Raw genomic sequence first — 16,543 nt, forward strand, 5'->3', positions numbered from 1 at the left:
TTTCAGAGGTCTACATCTGCCATGTTTTGACATTTATTCTGACAACGTTTGAAGCGAATTGGGTAAAAATAAGAAGGCGATTTCAAAACATATTGAAAGTGACACACTTCCTGTTGCCAGTTGACACAGAGGAACAATATCGTTGGAATCACTTTCAGAACGATTTTATCCAGCTGATGAACGATAATAACAATGACGGCCAATCAGAATCCACCCTGCTCTAACAAGCTTGAGCATTTAAAGTGACAGACAAGCATGCGCTTAGAAGAAACAGAACAATATCACCCACTGATGTGGATGCTAATATCTTTATAGTTATCGTTCTTGGTGTGAATGGGCCTTTATACAGACCTTTTCAGATTTTACTATTCTTGTATTTGGTCCTCACAATCCTTCTGTAATTGTATTGGTAACAAAAATCAGCTGGCAACATCACATTTAGAAAATCTGCGTGTTGATAATAAGTGTGGTGGGGACGTGTTCTCGCACGCTGCAGTAATTGCCGCTAGATACAACAAAAATCACTCTCGTAAGTGTAGAGAAAGACCTGCGCATGAGTAATTGTAAATGTAAAACAAGAGGATACTTGTACTTAAGGATCAGGCTCAGTAATATACTGCTTGATGTCAGGCAGTGAATGTGTGTTGGGCTAATAAAGCTATGATTATGGACCACTTGGAGAGAAGTTGGAAGGGAGTATCTGGAGAGAGCAAAATGAGTGTCTGTCTGGAGCCTATTATTAAGATTCAGTCTTCCGATTCTCTGTCAGCCTGGAGGAGATGAGGCAGATGTCCTGTTGTGAAGTTAGTGATTGAGGGAATCGTGTTAGGTCACGTTTCTTTCCTCAACCATTTGTTGATTCCTGTTTGTACATTATTTGAAGAAAGATTTGCTTCATGAAAGAAGAAAGATGAATAAAGAAAGATGCTTCATGGCAAAATTTAAATAATTTTAAATTGAAATATGAAGTTATAAAAAATTTAGTCATGTGACATTCATTGGGTATTTAAATTTAAATACTAAATATATAAATTTAAATCTAAATCTGAAGGATATTGTCAGCCTTGCAGGTTTCATGTGCATTAATCATCCTTTTTTTTTTTTACTTTTGACAATTTAAAAAACTTGTGATTGTGACTGAAATCTTTCATTTGGTACACATAACATGCAAGAAAATTACCTGTCCTGGTGCTTTTTATTTTCAAGAAAATTACCTGTCCTGGTGCTTTTCTCAAGAAAATTACTGTAAATCAATTCCGACTCACTTGAGAGCTCCTGTGAAAAGGTGTACAATGTGTTCTCACTGAAAAACACTTAGCACTGTGTTAATGTGTTCTGCCATTTTCTTCCACCCAGAGGTCTTTGCTTTTTATAAATGCTGTCGCTCTGTGGGAATGCTAAAGAAAGTTCAAGCGCACAAACGTGTCTGTGCGTAGATGTGTGAACCGCACACCAGACTCCCAGGGTACATTCCGTCTCTCTCCCCAGGCTAACGGCGAGTGTTTAAATAAGATGTAGGCTGTGCGATACACATACATATATTCATTATTTTTTCACTCTAATGCTAAAACATTCTAAGATAATTACTATATAAATTAACAAAATATTCAAGTGTTTTTTTAATATACAATGTAAGCTACCAGGAATTATTTATTGTGATAATTCTACATCTGGATAATATCTGGCCAATTTAGCAGCTAATACATATGCAAACTGCGAGCTTAAACTTATGCTTACTAGTTTTCACTAGTAGCCATCAATAGGGGGAAAAACAACAGCAACAACAAAGCAACCAAACAGCTGTCGCACTATACCAGGTCAAGACTCACAATTTTATGTTGACTTGCTGCATTTAAAATGTTCAGCTAGCTTAATCAAATTGTGGTACCTTAAACAATTTTATTTATTGGTTTAAAGAGTAGAAAAATAGGCATTATTCATTAAATAATTTATATCATTGTAGTATTGGAGTGACCACCAGACACTCTCTCTCTCTCACACACACACACAAACAATCCATCCCTTTATATACTTAAAATGGTGCCTTTGGAGGGCACTGAAGTGTTTAATCATTATCAACATATATTTTTAATACAAAATATATAAATAAGTCCCAAATGACACTTATTTTTGAGCCCCACACTTTTCAGCGCTCCAGAGCTCTAACAAAGGATAGTTTGGACAAAAACAATAGAGTTATTTCTGAATTAAATGCAACACTTGAGTTCTTGAGTTCTTATATCGAACAATTAGTGGTACAGTCTTTGTTAGCTGTGCCTTGAATGGATGGTTCATGCAGTTTTAAACAGTGGAGTATGAACAGTGCCCATAGTCTTTTATTAAATAAAGTAAATAAGCACACGTAAATGAAGCTAACATAGCTTATATGCATGTGTGCATTATCACCTTGGTGCTGATATTCACTGTCAATAATTCACCTTGACAAGACCTTTACGGCAGTGGTCGGCAATAGGCGGCCCGCGGACCAAAATTGGCCCACCAGCAATAATATCTGGCCCGCGCCCGCAGTCATGTTATTTTGATAGTGGCTGGTTCTGAAATAGATCTTCGTCTCATGGTGCCGTCTAATATTATTACCGTGTCTACACCAGACGCAACTTTTTTTGGCGCATTCAGTGTAGACAATATCACTGATTATAATGGGTTCTATAATCTTTTGACGCGTCGCAAAGTTAACATCACTCTGCACACGACATAATAACGTACCTCCAGCATTCAAGCAAAAAAAAAAAAAAAAAAAACAGTTTAGTACGTGAGGATGCCAAGGAATAATTCTGAGTGTAAAAGTGGGCTACGTCAAATAATTATTACAATAAGTTGGGCTTCATTGTTTAACAAGCAAATTAAAATGAGACACATTTATTATTCGCAATATGGAAAGAGGAAATAAAACATAGTTCGTTAAGAGCATGACTCAAACATGCCATTAATGGGCTTATTCAAGTCCTCTTTTATTTTTTGAGTTATTTTTATCCATTCCGCATCTCCCACATATGTGTGTTTTATCAAGGCGGTCTGTGTTGCAAGTTGGTGAATGAAGACAATTGGCAGGTCACTACTCCACTTTATTAATTTATCCAGTGTAAAACCTGGACACTGCCACACAAATGTGGCTTTTTGTTAATGACTGTCCTACTACAGGATTTAACACAGAGTAACAGCTCACTACCAGTTACAAAAGACACTGGAACAGTCTGTCACAGGCAATTGTTCCAATATGTTCTGGCCCACCATCTAGTGGCGAAATGTTTTTTTGGCCCGATGCCAAACTTAATTGCTGACCCCTGCTTTACGGCATCAATGCACTTTAGCTATGTTTGTTTTTCATTCTAATGTGTCAGGGGGATGTTCTTAAAACACTAATCAAATATCATACCTTCTGCTCTCTTCTTTTTAAAGAACGTCAAAAGATGTGCTTGAACCGTTCTCCTGATCCTTTTGAACAAGCGCGAAAAATGACGAAAGTTTTCTTGACTGTGCACAACGCATTACAATAGTTCTGAATGCTCAGTCACTGTTATTTATAGTTTGTTAATTATCACACAGAAAATTTCAATCACTGTTATTTATAGTTTGTTCATTATCTTACAGAGAATTTAAAAATTTCGTTTACTTGATAAGTTTTACATAATACATAACTGTTAGGGGATGCTTTACAGAGGGAATGCTTTTTGTCATTTTTTTCAACGGGGGGATACCATCCCCTTATATGGTTATATAGTTATATGGGGAACAACAGTGAACTTTGAAGTGCAAGAAAAAATATGCGTGTGTGCTTAAACTGCTCATTTAGCATGTACAGTTTAACTAGTGTGGAAATGGGCATATAATGGTGAATAAACAAAATTACTTTGGTCCCCTGTTAGATGGTAAAGTTCAACACCTGTTTGGTTGCTTTGCCATTTCTTATCACAATATTTTTTATGAACTGGTGTTTTAGTGATATTATGAACATTGCCGCTACATTCAGAGATAATCAGGATGTAAAATATTGCTAAGTATAAAGGCAACCAAACAGGTGTCGCACTTTTTTTGGGTTAAATCAAGCAGAAATAACTCTTTAAGGTAACAATTGCAGGTCATCATTTTACACAGTGAATAGTGATTTTATAAAACAAAATGCCTTTGGTCCCCTTTTAGATGGTAAAGTGTGACACCTGTTTGTTTAGTTGCTTTGCCATTTCTTACAATCACAAAAAACACTGTAAAGATTTTGAAGATCAGATCTGTGTGTGTGTGTGTGTGTGTGTGTGTGTGTGTGTGTAAAATATATTAAAGTTTTAAAATTTAGTAAAACACAAAATAAGATGCCATTGGCGGAAGACATATTTTATGATTCAGAAATCATAGTCTTTGAAATGATTACATTTCCCTGCTTTTTTTTTTTTTTTTTTGGCTTTTTCCACCAGGAGGTTTAATTACAGAGAGTTGAAATGAGGTGAGAGGGAACTGTGCATTAATGTCTTCTGCTTCTGTCCTTGTGAAAGGGTTGTTGGCTGGTGTTACATTAAAGAGCAGCTTTTGACCAAAGTGGTCAAATGTGCAGTGAAGTAAAATGCCAGTTAAGAGTGAGTGTCAGAGCGTACTATAGTGGACAGGCCAGATCATTCAAGTTTTGGAAAGATAGTGCATTAGTGTACCTAACTGCAGAACCTTTAAAGAAAAGAAAACCCTTAGTAGTTCAAATTTAGCCCACTAGCACAATGGCAGACTGCCACATGGGTAACCTAATCCACTCAGTGAAGCACCTGAGTCTGGGTTTGGGTCGTGTAGGAGCCAATGGTTTGCCTTTCAGTTAATGGACTGTGGTGCTTTGAAACTCACTGTTTGTCCTTTTTACAAATGAACCTTATCTGATTGTGGGAGCAGTGAGACACACTAAAGCATACCCACACAACAAGCAAAACCAAAGCACTCATTTTATATCACCTTCCGATCACCCACAGTACTCTGCAGGGACAGGCTCTGGCAGTGCGAAGACACATCATGCAATTATATTTAATGTGTCTCCAAGACCTAGATAAAGCTGGAGATAACTGCCTCTCTGTTTTTCTGAAGTGTACATTTTATAATGGGATTTTCACATCATGCGCAATTTTCGCCCTTGGACAAAAACTCTAGGCAGTGCCTAAAGACAGATAGGCCCCTGAGAGATTCTACACAACTTCACACAGTTGTTATATGCATTTTATTGCAGGTGAGGCATGTCAACTTTTTGTGCGTTTAAGTTTAGCCTTTGATCATTAATGCAAGTAGTTAATTTAGTAGTTTCGGCACATTAAAAAGGAAATATGAAACACAAAATTATTACTATTGCTCATACTTCAGCAATCAGTGACGGCAAGTTTGGAATAGAAAAGCACCACTTAAACTACCGTGCAAAAGTTTTCAGGGTCATTGTGATTTTTTTTTTTTTTTTTTTTTCTCTTATGCTCACCATGGCTGCATTTATTGGATCAAATATACAGGAAAAACTTTAATAATGTGAAATATTATTACAATTCAAAATAGCTGTTTTCTATTTGAATATATATTTAAATATAAATTATTTCTGTGATGGCAAAGCTATATTTTCAGCAGCCATTACTAGTCTTCAGTGTCACATGATCATTCAGAAATCATTTAGAGTGGATCGGAGCATGAAGGTCATGTGATTTCAGTAAACAAGGCTTTGTTACGTCATAAGTGTTTTGAAATTTCAGTGGCTCACGTGACTTTGGCAGTTTGATACACGCTCCGAACCACTGATTTGAAACAAAAGATTTGTAAAGCTTTGAAGCTTCATGAAGCAGTGTTTTGAAATCGCCCATCGCTTTTTTGGGTGCACAAAAAGTATTCTCGTTGCTTCATAACATTAAGGTTGAACCACTGTAGTCACATCAACTGTTTTAAATGTTTTTAGTAACTTTTTGGGTGTTTGAAAGTGTAAATTAACTTGCTGGTAATGCAGGCCTCACTGAGCCATCGGATTTTATCAAAAATATCTTAATTTGTGTTCTGAAGATGAACGAAGGTCTTACGGGTGTGGAACGACATGAGGGTGAGTAATTAATGACAGAATTTTCATTTTTGGGTGAACTAACCCTTTAAGGTTTTTAATGAAAAAAAACAAAAAAAAAACAAACACCAAACACTTTGCATGACCTCCTCAGTGCATTCCAACCTAATGCGTCAACAGTTCAGTGTTGGTTTAGGGGTAAAAATGAGCCGGCTGTTTTTTTTTTGTTTTTGCTTTTTTTAATCACTTCGCCTGTGAGACATCTATGCCACACAAGAATAAAACGAGAGGAAAAGAGTCTCATCTCACATTTTGTTTATTTTCCTTGGGCTTAGATGCGGTTCCTACCGTAGAAGCTTAAACTCCTTCAACACCCTCACTGTCTTACCCTCAATCAGATTCAGTACACGACACTGTGTGTTCCAAGAAAACACATTTGGAAGCTGAGTGTGACATAGACCTTTCACCAGCAGATAGGGTGTTAGCGAGCTATGAACAAGGATTTGACACTGGATTCTAAGATGGGTAAAGTGTTAATTGCAGAAAGACAGGTCCATGCTAGCCTGTCTGTCTCCACATCCCCTTACCTTTTGTCAAAGCTGCCCCAGCTCCTCATTCTTAAAGGGATAGTTCTTCACCCAAAAAATTCTGTCATCATTTACTCACCCTCAATACAAACCTGAATGACTTTCTTTCTTCTGTGGAACACAAAATATATTTGGGTTTCTTTGTCCGTATAGTTAAAGTCATAAGTGTCCAATGTTGTTGTGGACTCCATTGACATTCATAAAATGAACAATAACAGTTCTTCTAGATATTTTCTTTTATATTATGACATTACTCATGTGGTGACCATGCTTATATCTAGATTGTTCCTTTCATAAAACATCTCTCTTTATTGTCTAACAGCACCAGTCTTTTATTTTGGAGAAATGGAGTACCATGTAGATGAGAGTGACGGTTATGTCGAAGTCCAGGTTTGGAGAACAGGAAGTGATCTTTCCAAAACTGGAACGGTCACAGTACGGTCTCGAAAGACTGACCCTGTTTCAGCAGAAGGTATGTATCAGACAGACACATATGGCATTTCTCAACATGCTCTGTTAATATAATACATTGACAATCTTGTATTATGAAAAATCCACACCATGAGACAATAATATGCCGTTACAAGCCCTACAGGCTTTATAACACACACAAAAATAGACAGCGCCAGAAGATGAGAGCCCTACTCACTCTAACTGACAAGGTCTTCAGTGCATCTATCTAACATGATCTAGAAATACTAATGTTGTATAAACATTCAGGACATGTACAGTCTTTTGAACACTTTACACATTGTTGTAAGCGTCTGTTTATAGGTTGTCCTTACACCATTTTACACCACCTTACTCAGACTATCGATTGTCTGATCTGGCTCACATTGTAGCTCATTCTGTCCAGTTTTGTTCAAACAAAGTTCAGTTTATTTACTGCTTGTCAGTGAATTTGAAATCAGTCACAATCACAACAATATTAGACCAGCATGTAAGCACAGCACTGGCAGCTCATTCAAACAATGGCACACAATGAAAAAATGCATAGAAGAAAATCAATTACATTTTTATATATACAGGTGCTGGTCATATAATTAGAATATCATCAAAAAGTTGATTTATTTCACTAATTCCATTCAAAAAGTGAAACGTGTATTTTATATTCATTCATTACACACAGACTGATATATTTCAAATGTTTATTTCTTTTAATTTTGATGATTATAACTGACAACTAAGGAAAATCCCAAATTCAGTATCTCAGAAAATTAGAATATTACTTAAGACCAATACAAAGAAAGGATTTTTAGAAATCTTGACCAACTGAAAAGTATGAGCATGTACAGCACTCAATACTTAGTTGGGGCTCCTTTTGCCTGAATTACTGCAGCAATGCAGCATGGCATGGAGTCGATCAGTCTGTGGCACTGCTCAGGTGTTATGAGAGCCCAGGTTGCTCTGATAGTGGCCTTCAGCTCTTCTGCATTGTTGGGTCTGGCATATCACATCTTCCTCTTCACAATACCCTATAGATTTTCTAAGGGGTTAAGGTCAGGCGAGTTTGCTGGCCAATTAAGAACAGGGATACCATGGTCCTTAAACCAGGTACTGGTAGCTTTGGCACTGTGTGCAGGTGCCAAGTCCTGTTGGAACATGAAATCTGCATCTCCACAAAGTTGGTCAGCAGCAGGAAGCATGGAGTGCTCTAAAACTTCCTGGTATACGGCTGCGTTGACCTTGGACCTCAGAAAACACAGTGGACCAACACCAGCAGATGACATGGCACCCCAAACCATCACTGACTGTGGAAACTTTACACTGGACCTCAAGCAATGTGGATTGTGTGCCTCTCCTCTCTTCCTCCAGACTCTGGGACCCTGATTTCCAAAGGAAATGCAAAATTTACTTTCATCAGAGAACATAACTTTGGACCACTCAGCAGCAGTCCAGTCCTTTTTGTCTTTAGCCCAGGCGAGACACTTCTGACGCTGTCTGTTGTTCAAGAGTGGCTTGACACAAGGAATGCGACAGCTGAAACCCATGTCTTGCATACGTCTGTGCGTAGTGGTTCTTGAAGCACTGACTCCAGCTGCAGTCCACTCTTTGTGAATCTCCCCCACAGTTTTGAATGGGTTTTGTTTCACAATCCTCTCCAGGGTGTGGTTATCCCTATTGCTTGTACACTTTTTTTTCTACCACATCTTTTCCTTCCCTTTGCCTCTCTGTTAATGTGCTTGGACACAGAGCTCTGTGAACAGCCAGCCTCTTTTGCAATGACCTTTTGTGTCTTGCCCTCCTTGTGCAAGGTGTCAATGGTCGTCTTTTGGACAACTGTCAAGTCAGCAGTCTTCCCCATGATTGTGTAGCCTACAGAACTAGACTGAGAGACCATTTAAAGGCCTTTGCAGGTGTTTTGAGTTAATTAGCTGATTAGAGTGTGGCACCAGGTGTCTTCAATATTGAACCTTTTCACAATATTCTAATTTTCTGAGATACTGAATTTGGGATTTTCCTTAGTTGTCAGTTATAATCATCAAAATTAAAAGAAAAAAAAATTGAAATATATCGGTCTGTGTGTAATGAATGAATATAATATACAAGTTTCACTTTTTGAATGGAATTAGTGAAATAAATCAACTTTTTGATGATATTCTAATTATATGACCAGCACCTGTATATATATATATATATATATGTGTGTGTGTGTGTGTGTGTGTAAATAAACACATTTTTAAGTAAAATTTTTTGTGAGAGTTATGATTAAAACATCGACAAAAATGGATTACAACAAAATTCACTTTAACTATTCATTTTTTATTATTATTTTACTGTTGATAATTACTATTATTTAAGAATTTTTATTAAGAGAATTTCTTTGAAAATGCAGACATACATTTTGGCATTTCTGCTAAAAGAATGATTAATTAAAGGACTAAAAGTACATAGCAATTAATTTACCTACTGTATATGATATTTGTAAATAAAATCACATTATTTCAGCCAAAATAAAGTATTTTATAGCAAGTCAAAAATTGAAAGTTTAACCACCAAAGTTGGATAAGTTACCCTAAAAAAGTAATGTATTACTAGCTACTAATTACATCTTCAACAGTGTAATTATATTACTGTACTAATTACTCTCTCTCTCTATATACTTTTTAGTATTCCATTACTTATTACTAATTACTTACTAAATCCCATATCAACCTCGACCAGTTAAACAATACAAGGACAGACACTTTTGACTCTTTCAAATAAACAATATAGAATTGCATAAATTATTCTTGAACTGACCAAAGTGTGTAAAGGGAGAAGGTTACATTAAAAACATACATTTTAACATTAAAATTTGATGTTAAATCCAATATTGTTTTATATAGAATTGTTGTATAGTCTATACAGTATTTAATGAAATTATATCAGAAGTAACTGTAATTAAATTACAGAAAAATTAAGAGTAATCCCTTACTTTACTTTCACAATGGAAAAGTAATTAAATTACTTAGTAATTAATCACACCCAACACTGTTAACCACAAATGTATGGTTTTACCAGTATAATATCAGTATACTTTATTTGTTTTGCTTTATTCGGGATAAAAAGGTTGGTCATTCCTGCAGTCCTGTGATACTGAAAGAGGCATTTATTTTCCCACTGTTAATTTACCTGTTAGAAGAAATTGTTCTTTTGTCATTGAACTTTCTTAATTTGTTTCTCCGTTGACCTACTAACTTTCTGCAAACCTTTAACACAGCTGGTGTGGACTATGTTGGGATTAGTAAGAACCTGGACTTTTCCCCGGGCGTAAACATGCAGACATTTAAGGTTACAATCCTGGATGACCTGGGACAGCCGGTGCTGGAGGGGCCAGAGAAGTTTGAGCTGGTTCTCCGTATGCCCATGAACGGCATATTGGGAGAACCAGGAAAAGCTACGATCTACATCAACGACTCCATCTCAGATTGTGAGTGGCCTTAAAAAATAAAGTATGCAAAATCATTCACATTATCTTAGACAAGACCAAAACAATAATAAGGTAAATTATGATAAACAGGATTTGGATTTAAATTAGGGCTGTCAATTTAACATATTAATTTAATTAATTAGTTATGGAAAAAAAATAACGTGTTAAAATTATTTACGCACCCGCCCCAGACCTACGTAAGTCATCTTACATTTCATACAGTTGATGGTGATGAACATGATTCAGGGCAACAACTCGCTGTGTGATGGAGCCAATAGAATGCATTTATATGCTTCTAAGATTCAAGATATGCGTTTTTGTCACATATTTATATGATTTGATATCGTTAAGCAATATATCACACAAGCAACGAGTACAATATCACACAAGTGCTGTTTTTGTTCCAAACAGCAAATGTGCAAATGTGATACTGATTTTATACAACAGTTCAATAAATAAGTTTCATATTTTGTTATATTTTAGACACATTATTTTCTGTTTTTGTCAACCAAAATATTACATATAAAGCCACAGCAGAACGATTGTGCATATCCTGCGTTTCTGAATGAATAAATTGGGTGAACCAATGATTCAATGGCACATTCATAAAGAGAGCCATTTACATTGAGTGAATGTAATGTCAGCCATTTGAATGAATCAAAGACTCAAGAACTTACTCATTTAGACATTTACCGGCACTTGCTGGCAGTTTTAGTTTCTTATTTAAATTATTATTTGATTAAATAAAATGTAATATTCCATATTAATAAAAAATTCTGTTATCATTTACTCACCCTCATGGCCTCGTGGCCTTTGTAGCCTAAAAGTTTATGTGTAATAAAATTTATGTTGAATCAAATGTAATATTTCTTTCTAAAGCTATTCTTTGTAATATCTATTTGATGCTTTTCTCATTTAACACAATAATGACTTACATTTTTCAGCCAAAATTGATTAATCGGTGATAAAAATTGTAATCACTTGACAGCCCTAGTTTAAATATAAGACTTTTGTTTTTTAGTGCCCAAGGTGCAATTCCGAGATCCCAAATACACGGGTAACGAGAATGATGGACAGATATCTGCTATTGTGTACCGGAGCGGAGATCTGAGCTACAAGTCAAGTGTGCGATGCTACAGCCGTCAAGGCTCAGCCCAAGTCATGATGGACTTCAACGAGAGGCCAAACACAGACATCTCCACCATTGTCTTTTTACCAGGTATTGTTTTTGGAGGTATTATTAAGAGTCTTTAAGCTATAAAAATTTCTTAATCTGAAGGAAATCCATTTATTTTTTCTAAATAATCTTTCACTGTTTGATGTGCTGACATATTTTGTACATACTTAACAACAACTCTCTCTTGAAATGATTACTTGTGTAGGAGAGGTGGAGAAGCCTTGTGTCCTCATCCTCGTGGATGACACTGAACATGAGGAAGATGAGGAGCTGAGATTGGTGCTGGGAAGCCCCAAGAGTGTGTCTCCGTTTGGGGCCTCCATAGGGGCTCAGAATGAGACACTCATCAAGATAAAGGATGATGCTGACAGTAAGACTTTATCTCCCAATTTCTGTACCCACTTATGTTCACTCGCAATTGCTGTCATCTTTCAGAGTTCTAGAAAGTACTTAATTGGCCTAAGAGCAGAAAATGTACTGTAAGGCTGTGAGGTGTTTTTTTATTCAGAAATTCAGAAATGTAGATATTAAAGATGTAAAGATGTGGAAAGAGGAAAAAAAGATGAAAGAGAAAGAATGTAGAATTTAAATGCACTTATCTGCTAGATAAATTTAAAGATAAAAGTATAATTTTGTAAACATTTGCAAGTTCACTAGCAAATAGATTGCTTAAAATGTAATAGACCTGGACTCATTTTGATTTCATCATTTTTGTGATCTTTAATCATCAGTCTGGTTAAGCTGATTGGTCGATATTAGTCCTGACTGAAGCGATAATGCGGTGCTGACATACGTCTGTACTTTCCCACGATCCTCCTTCCCCAGAGGCCATCATCAGATTTGGAGCAACCAAATTCAGTGTCAGTGAACCCAGTGAGTCAGGGCAAATCTCAGTGGTGAGGATCCCAGTCCAGAGGACAGGAGACACATCCAAAGTATCTGTGGTTCGGGTCCACACAAAGGATGGCTCAGCTTCCTCTGGAGAAGATTACCATCCCATCTCTGAAGGTGGGTTTAAACACAACATCATAGCAGAGTTTTGTAAGAAAATTTTACCCCAAAACCATCATTTTTAACTTTCAAATGATGCTGCTCAAAAAAAATTAAGCTTATTTTATGACCATTATGATTTTTTGTATTATTTTCATAACAATAAAAACATTTCATCATAGTAATATTTGTTATATATATATATATATATATATATATATATATATATATATATATATATATATACATCATTTATGCTGATTTAAAACAAATACTACTATGAAAACAACTGTTTTTAAATCAGCATAAATGATGTAAATACAACAAATACTACTAAATGAATACAGTTATTTTTCAGTTTACCTATTTTATGCTGATTTAAATAGAAAAAACAATTGTATTCAGAATAGTATTTTTTTTATATTTACATAATTTATGCTGATTTAAATATAATAAATACTACTATGAATAAAATTGTTTTTCTGTTTAAAGAAGTATAACTAAAGCAAATCTAACAAATACTACTATGAATACAAATATTTTCCATTTACAACATTTATGCTTAAATATAAAACATGTATTTTATTACTTTTTTTTTTTACTCTTTGCTCTTCAAAATGGCTGCATTACAGAAAAGAGAATCTAATCACAGAGAATCATCACTGAAAATAAGTGTAAATTACAAAACTTAAGAGTGAAATATCTGAACACATTATTGTAATGATAATTTAGACAGGAAATGTCTTTAATCGAAAACAATGTCACAATGCAAAAAGTCCTGATAGACTTAATTTTCTAAAAGGAAAATATTTTCTTTTTTCTTTTTATTTTTGGAGTGAATCATGAGCTGGACATGTTTTTGTGTTGCGCCTCACTGGTTATTGTCACACTTTTAAAAAAACATTATCATGTACATATATACGGAGCCCCGGACATGACATGCAGGAAAAAAATAGTAGGCTAAATCGTGCGCATGATTTATTAATTCGTTCTCTTGATTTACTAAAATGTAAATGTAAATCTAAAATGCATGATTTATAAATCGAGGGAACAAAATAGTAAATCGTGCGCACGTTTTAGTATATCGAGGGAACGATTTAGTAAATCGAGGGAACGAATTAGTAAATCGTGCGCACAATTTAATTTTTTTTCTTGCATGTCATGTGCGGGGCTCCGTACATATAGAAGAAGGTGATCAAAATCAAACATGAAAATGACAATTTCCCAACTGCAGATGTGGAGTTTAAAGAGGGAGAGACAGAGCACATTGTAGAGGTGGAAATCCTGTATGATGGTGTGCGAGAGATGAGAGAGGCCTTCACTGTCCACCTCAAACCTGATGAGAACATGGTAGCGGAAATTCAGGTACTCCAAGAAATGCTTGCACTGGAATATGGAAACAAAGTACATAATCTGGCTGTGCTGTATCAGTAGTATTAGACCCACACTGTGTGCATTATAGCTTCTCTTCCAAACCTTCAGGTCACCAAAGCCATCATCTACATTGAAGAGACGAACAGTATGGCAGACGTGACCTTTCCCTCTGTGCCAGTGGTGTTGTCTCTGTTGCAGTACGATGATACAAGCAGGACAAGAGATACTCAGCCAGCCGCAGGATATCCTGTAGTCTGTGTCACAGTAGGTTCACTATATAGAGAAACAATGAGCAAAAAATCCATCTATCTATCCATCTATCCATCCATCCATCCATCCATCCATCCATTATCTAATTTCTTTGTATATTTATTATAGTCGTGCAACCCCAAGTATCCTGACTTTGACCGGACGGGCTCCATCTGTGTTGCTGAACACATCAATAACACCCTGACCCGGTACCGCTGGCTGGTCAGTGCCCCCACAGGACCTGACGGTGTGACCAGCCCCATGAAGGAGGTGGATTTTGACACCTTCTTCACCTCCTCCAAAACAATCACATTAGACTCAGTGTATTTCCAGGCAGGCTCACGTGTGCAGTGTGCAGCCCGGGCTGTCAACTCTAATGGGGATGAAGGCCTGGAGCTCACCAGCCCCATAGTTTCCATCAGCCAAGAAGACGGTGAGTTTAGTGCATTACGGAATTAAGCACCAGTTTTAGACAAAAAAAGAGATGAAAAGACAAGTGGCTGTCTGATTTAATTTTCTGATTCTTTTTTTTCTAGAGCTCTGCATCATTTGATCCTGATAAAAATTCAAATTTTAGCTTTGCTTTGCTACAGTATTTTAATTTTCACAGTCAATTTTTTGACAGTAATCTCTATGATAATATTTAAAAGTTTATTTTTATTTTATTTTTCCCCTTATTATGTTAGTCAAGATTTCTTGTACCAAAATCATAGTAATTTAGTTTCACATGACCATTTTAAACACTCTGTCTGATCCTCTCTGAAGCCACCTTTAACCCCCTCTGTTATGATACCCTCTGACCGCTTAATGCACATTGCTGGGCTGCGTTTAACACCACTTTTAGATATTCACTAGCTTCCCCTCGAGGGAATCCCGCCACCATTTTGCAGTGTGTTCAACTTCGTCAAGTGTGCGAGGGAAGTTTATTTGGACAGACCCTCGACCCCTTGATTTTCACAGAGGGAGTGAGTCTTCTCAATACGTACACTTCAGGCAGATATTGGAGTTACTTTGACATTTAACCGCGTAACACTTATAGCTACCTTTAACTGACTGTTTTTTTACACGGTTATAATTTGTTAGCATTTTCGTTTGTGCAGTTTTTACTCTAACAGCCCAAGCATACATACAGGCCTATAGAATGGTGCGTAAAACAAACAAAACAACTGTAAGTAATAAATCGGTTCCATAGCGGATAACAAGTGATCAAGGGATTAGTGTGTTCCATTTAAACCCATCGCAAGGGTTCCACCAGTAGGGGGCTCTCGTGCAACGTAAGCAATGACATACACCTGAGTGAATGAGACAGAGGGAAGTTAGCGTGGGTAGGGCATAAAAAATTTAAACGCAGCCCTGGTCTTACTGTGCATAATTCACACCCACTATTGTGATCCAGTTTTCAGTTGAAAAAAATAAATCTTGTCTTCTCATTGAATATCCTATTTCGCTCAGAAATATGTCCTTTATTAAAATAAAATGGGTTGCAAACATTGTTTCATGTTGAATTAACAGTGTATTTTTTATATGATACAGCCCCTTTAAGCTGCTGCTGTTTAATGTTTCTTCCTTTTGGCATCAGGTATGTGCCAGCCTCGGGTTGTTGGCACAGTTGGAGCTGAGCCTTTCTCTGCCAGACTGCGCTACACTGGAGCAGAAGATCCAGACCATCCAAACCTCATTAAACTGACTGTTACCATGCCTCATATTGACGGTCAGTACTACACCTACCATAGTGTAAGCAGATTTTGCTCATCAGACTGTCCAGCATATAGGGAATCATATAAATTACATTGACTTTTTTTCCCTGTTTTATATTCATTTTCATATTTTTACACAATCATTTTTTGCATTTCACTTAAAAAGTCCTGTGGTGTGACAGATTTTTTTAAAAGCACAAATATTCTGTGTAGTCTCACTATATATATATATATATATATATATATATATCAGGGGCATTTCCTCCGAGGAGGCAAGGGAGGCAGTGCCTCCTCAGAAGAAAATAGGATGAGAAATTAATCCATATTACATATAAAACAACACAAATATTACAAATTATGACATTAAAAAGAGCGCAAGTCACTCGTATTTCTAAAGGAACACTGCCCAACAGCGACACCCGCAGGTAAAGTTACTGCAGGAGTCATGCCTCCCTTTCCACTCATAGAAAACCATCAGACCCCCTATAGCGTGCGGTGGGTTTTGTGGGGGGTAACTGAGAAGGAATGGGGGAAAGT

The 16,543-nt window shown here is 36.4% G+C and overlaps 1 protein-coding gene across 1 annotated transcript in view; it reads left to right on the top strand.

Moving 5' to 3' along the window:
- Window positions 1–16,543, top strand: part of frem2b (FRAS1 related extracellular matrix 2b) — a 94,687-nt gene that overhangs the window by 61,251 nt on the left and 16,893 nt on the right. Inside the window, exons 7-15 of the mRNA XM_051861236.1 lie at window positions 6,929–7,078; window positions 10,310–10,519; window positions 11,541–11,738; window positions 11,902–12,066; window positions 12,522–12,704; window positions 13,921–14,051; window positions 14,169–14,324; window positions 14,439–14,742; window positions 15,889–16,020. Of these exons, the coding sequence (XP_051717196.1) occupies window positions 6,929–7,078; window positions 10,310–10,519; window positions 11,541–11,738; window positions 11,902–12,066; window positions 12,522–12,704; window positions 13,921–14,051; window positions 14,169–14,324; window positions 14,439–14,742; window positions 15,889–16,020 (1,629 nt within the window). The remainder of the gene's footprint in view (window positions 1–6,928; window positions 7,079–10,309; window positions 10,520–11,540; window positions 11,739–11,901; window positions 12,067–12,521; window positions 12,705–13,920; window positions 14,052–14,168; window positions 14,325–14,438; window positions 14,743–15,888; window positions 16,021–16,543) is intronic.

Source organism: Ctenopharyngodon idella, chromosome 15 (genome assembly GCF_019924925.1).
Source record: "Ctenopharyngodon idella isolate HZGC_01 chromosome 15, HZGC01, whole genome shotgun sequence".
NCBI lineage: Eukaryota > Metazoa > Chordata > Actinopteri > Cypriniformes > Xenocyprididae > Ctenopharyngodon > Ctenopharyngodon idella.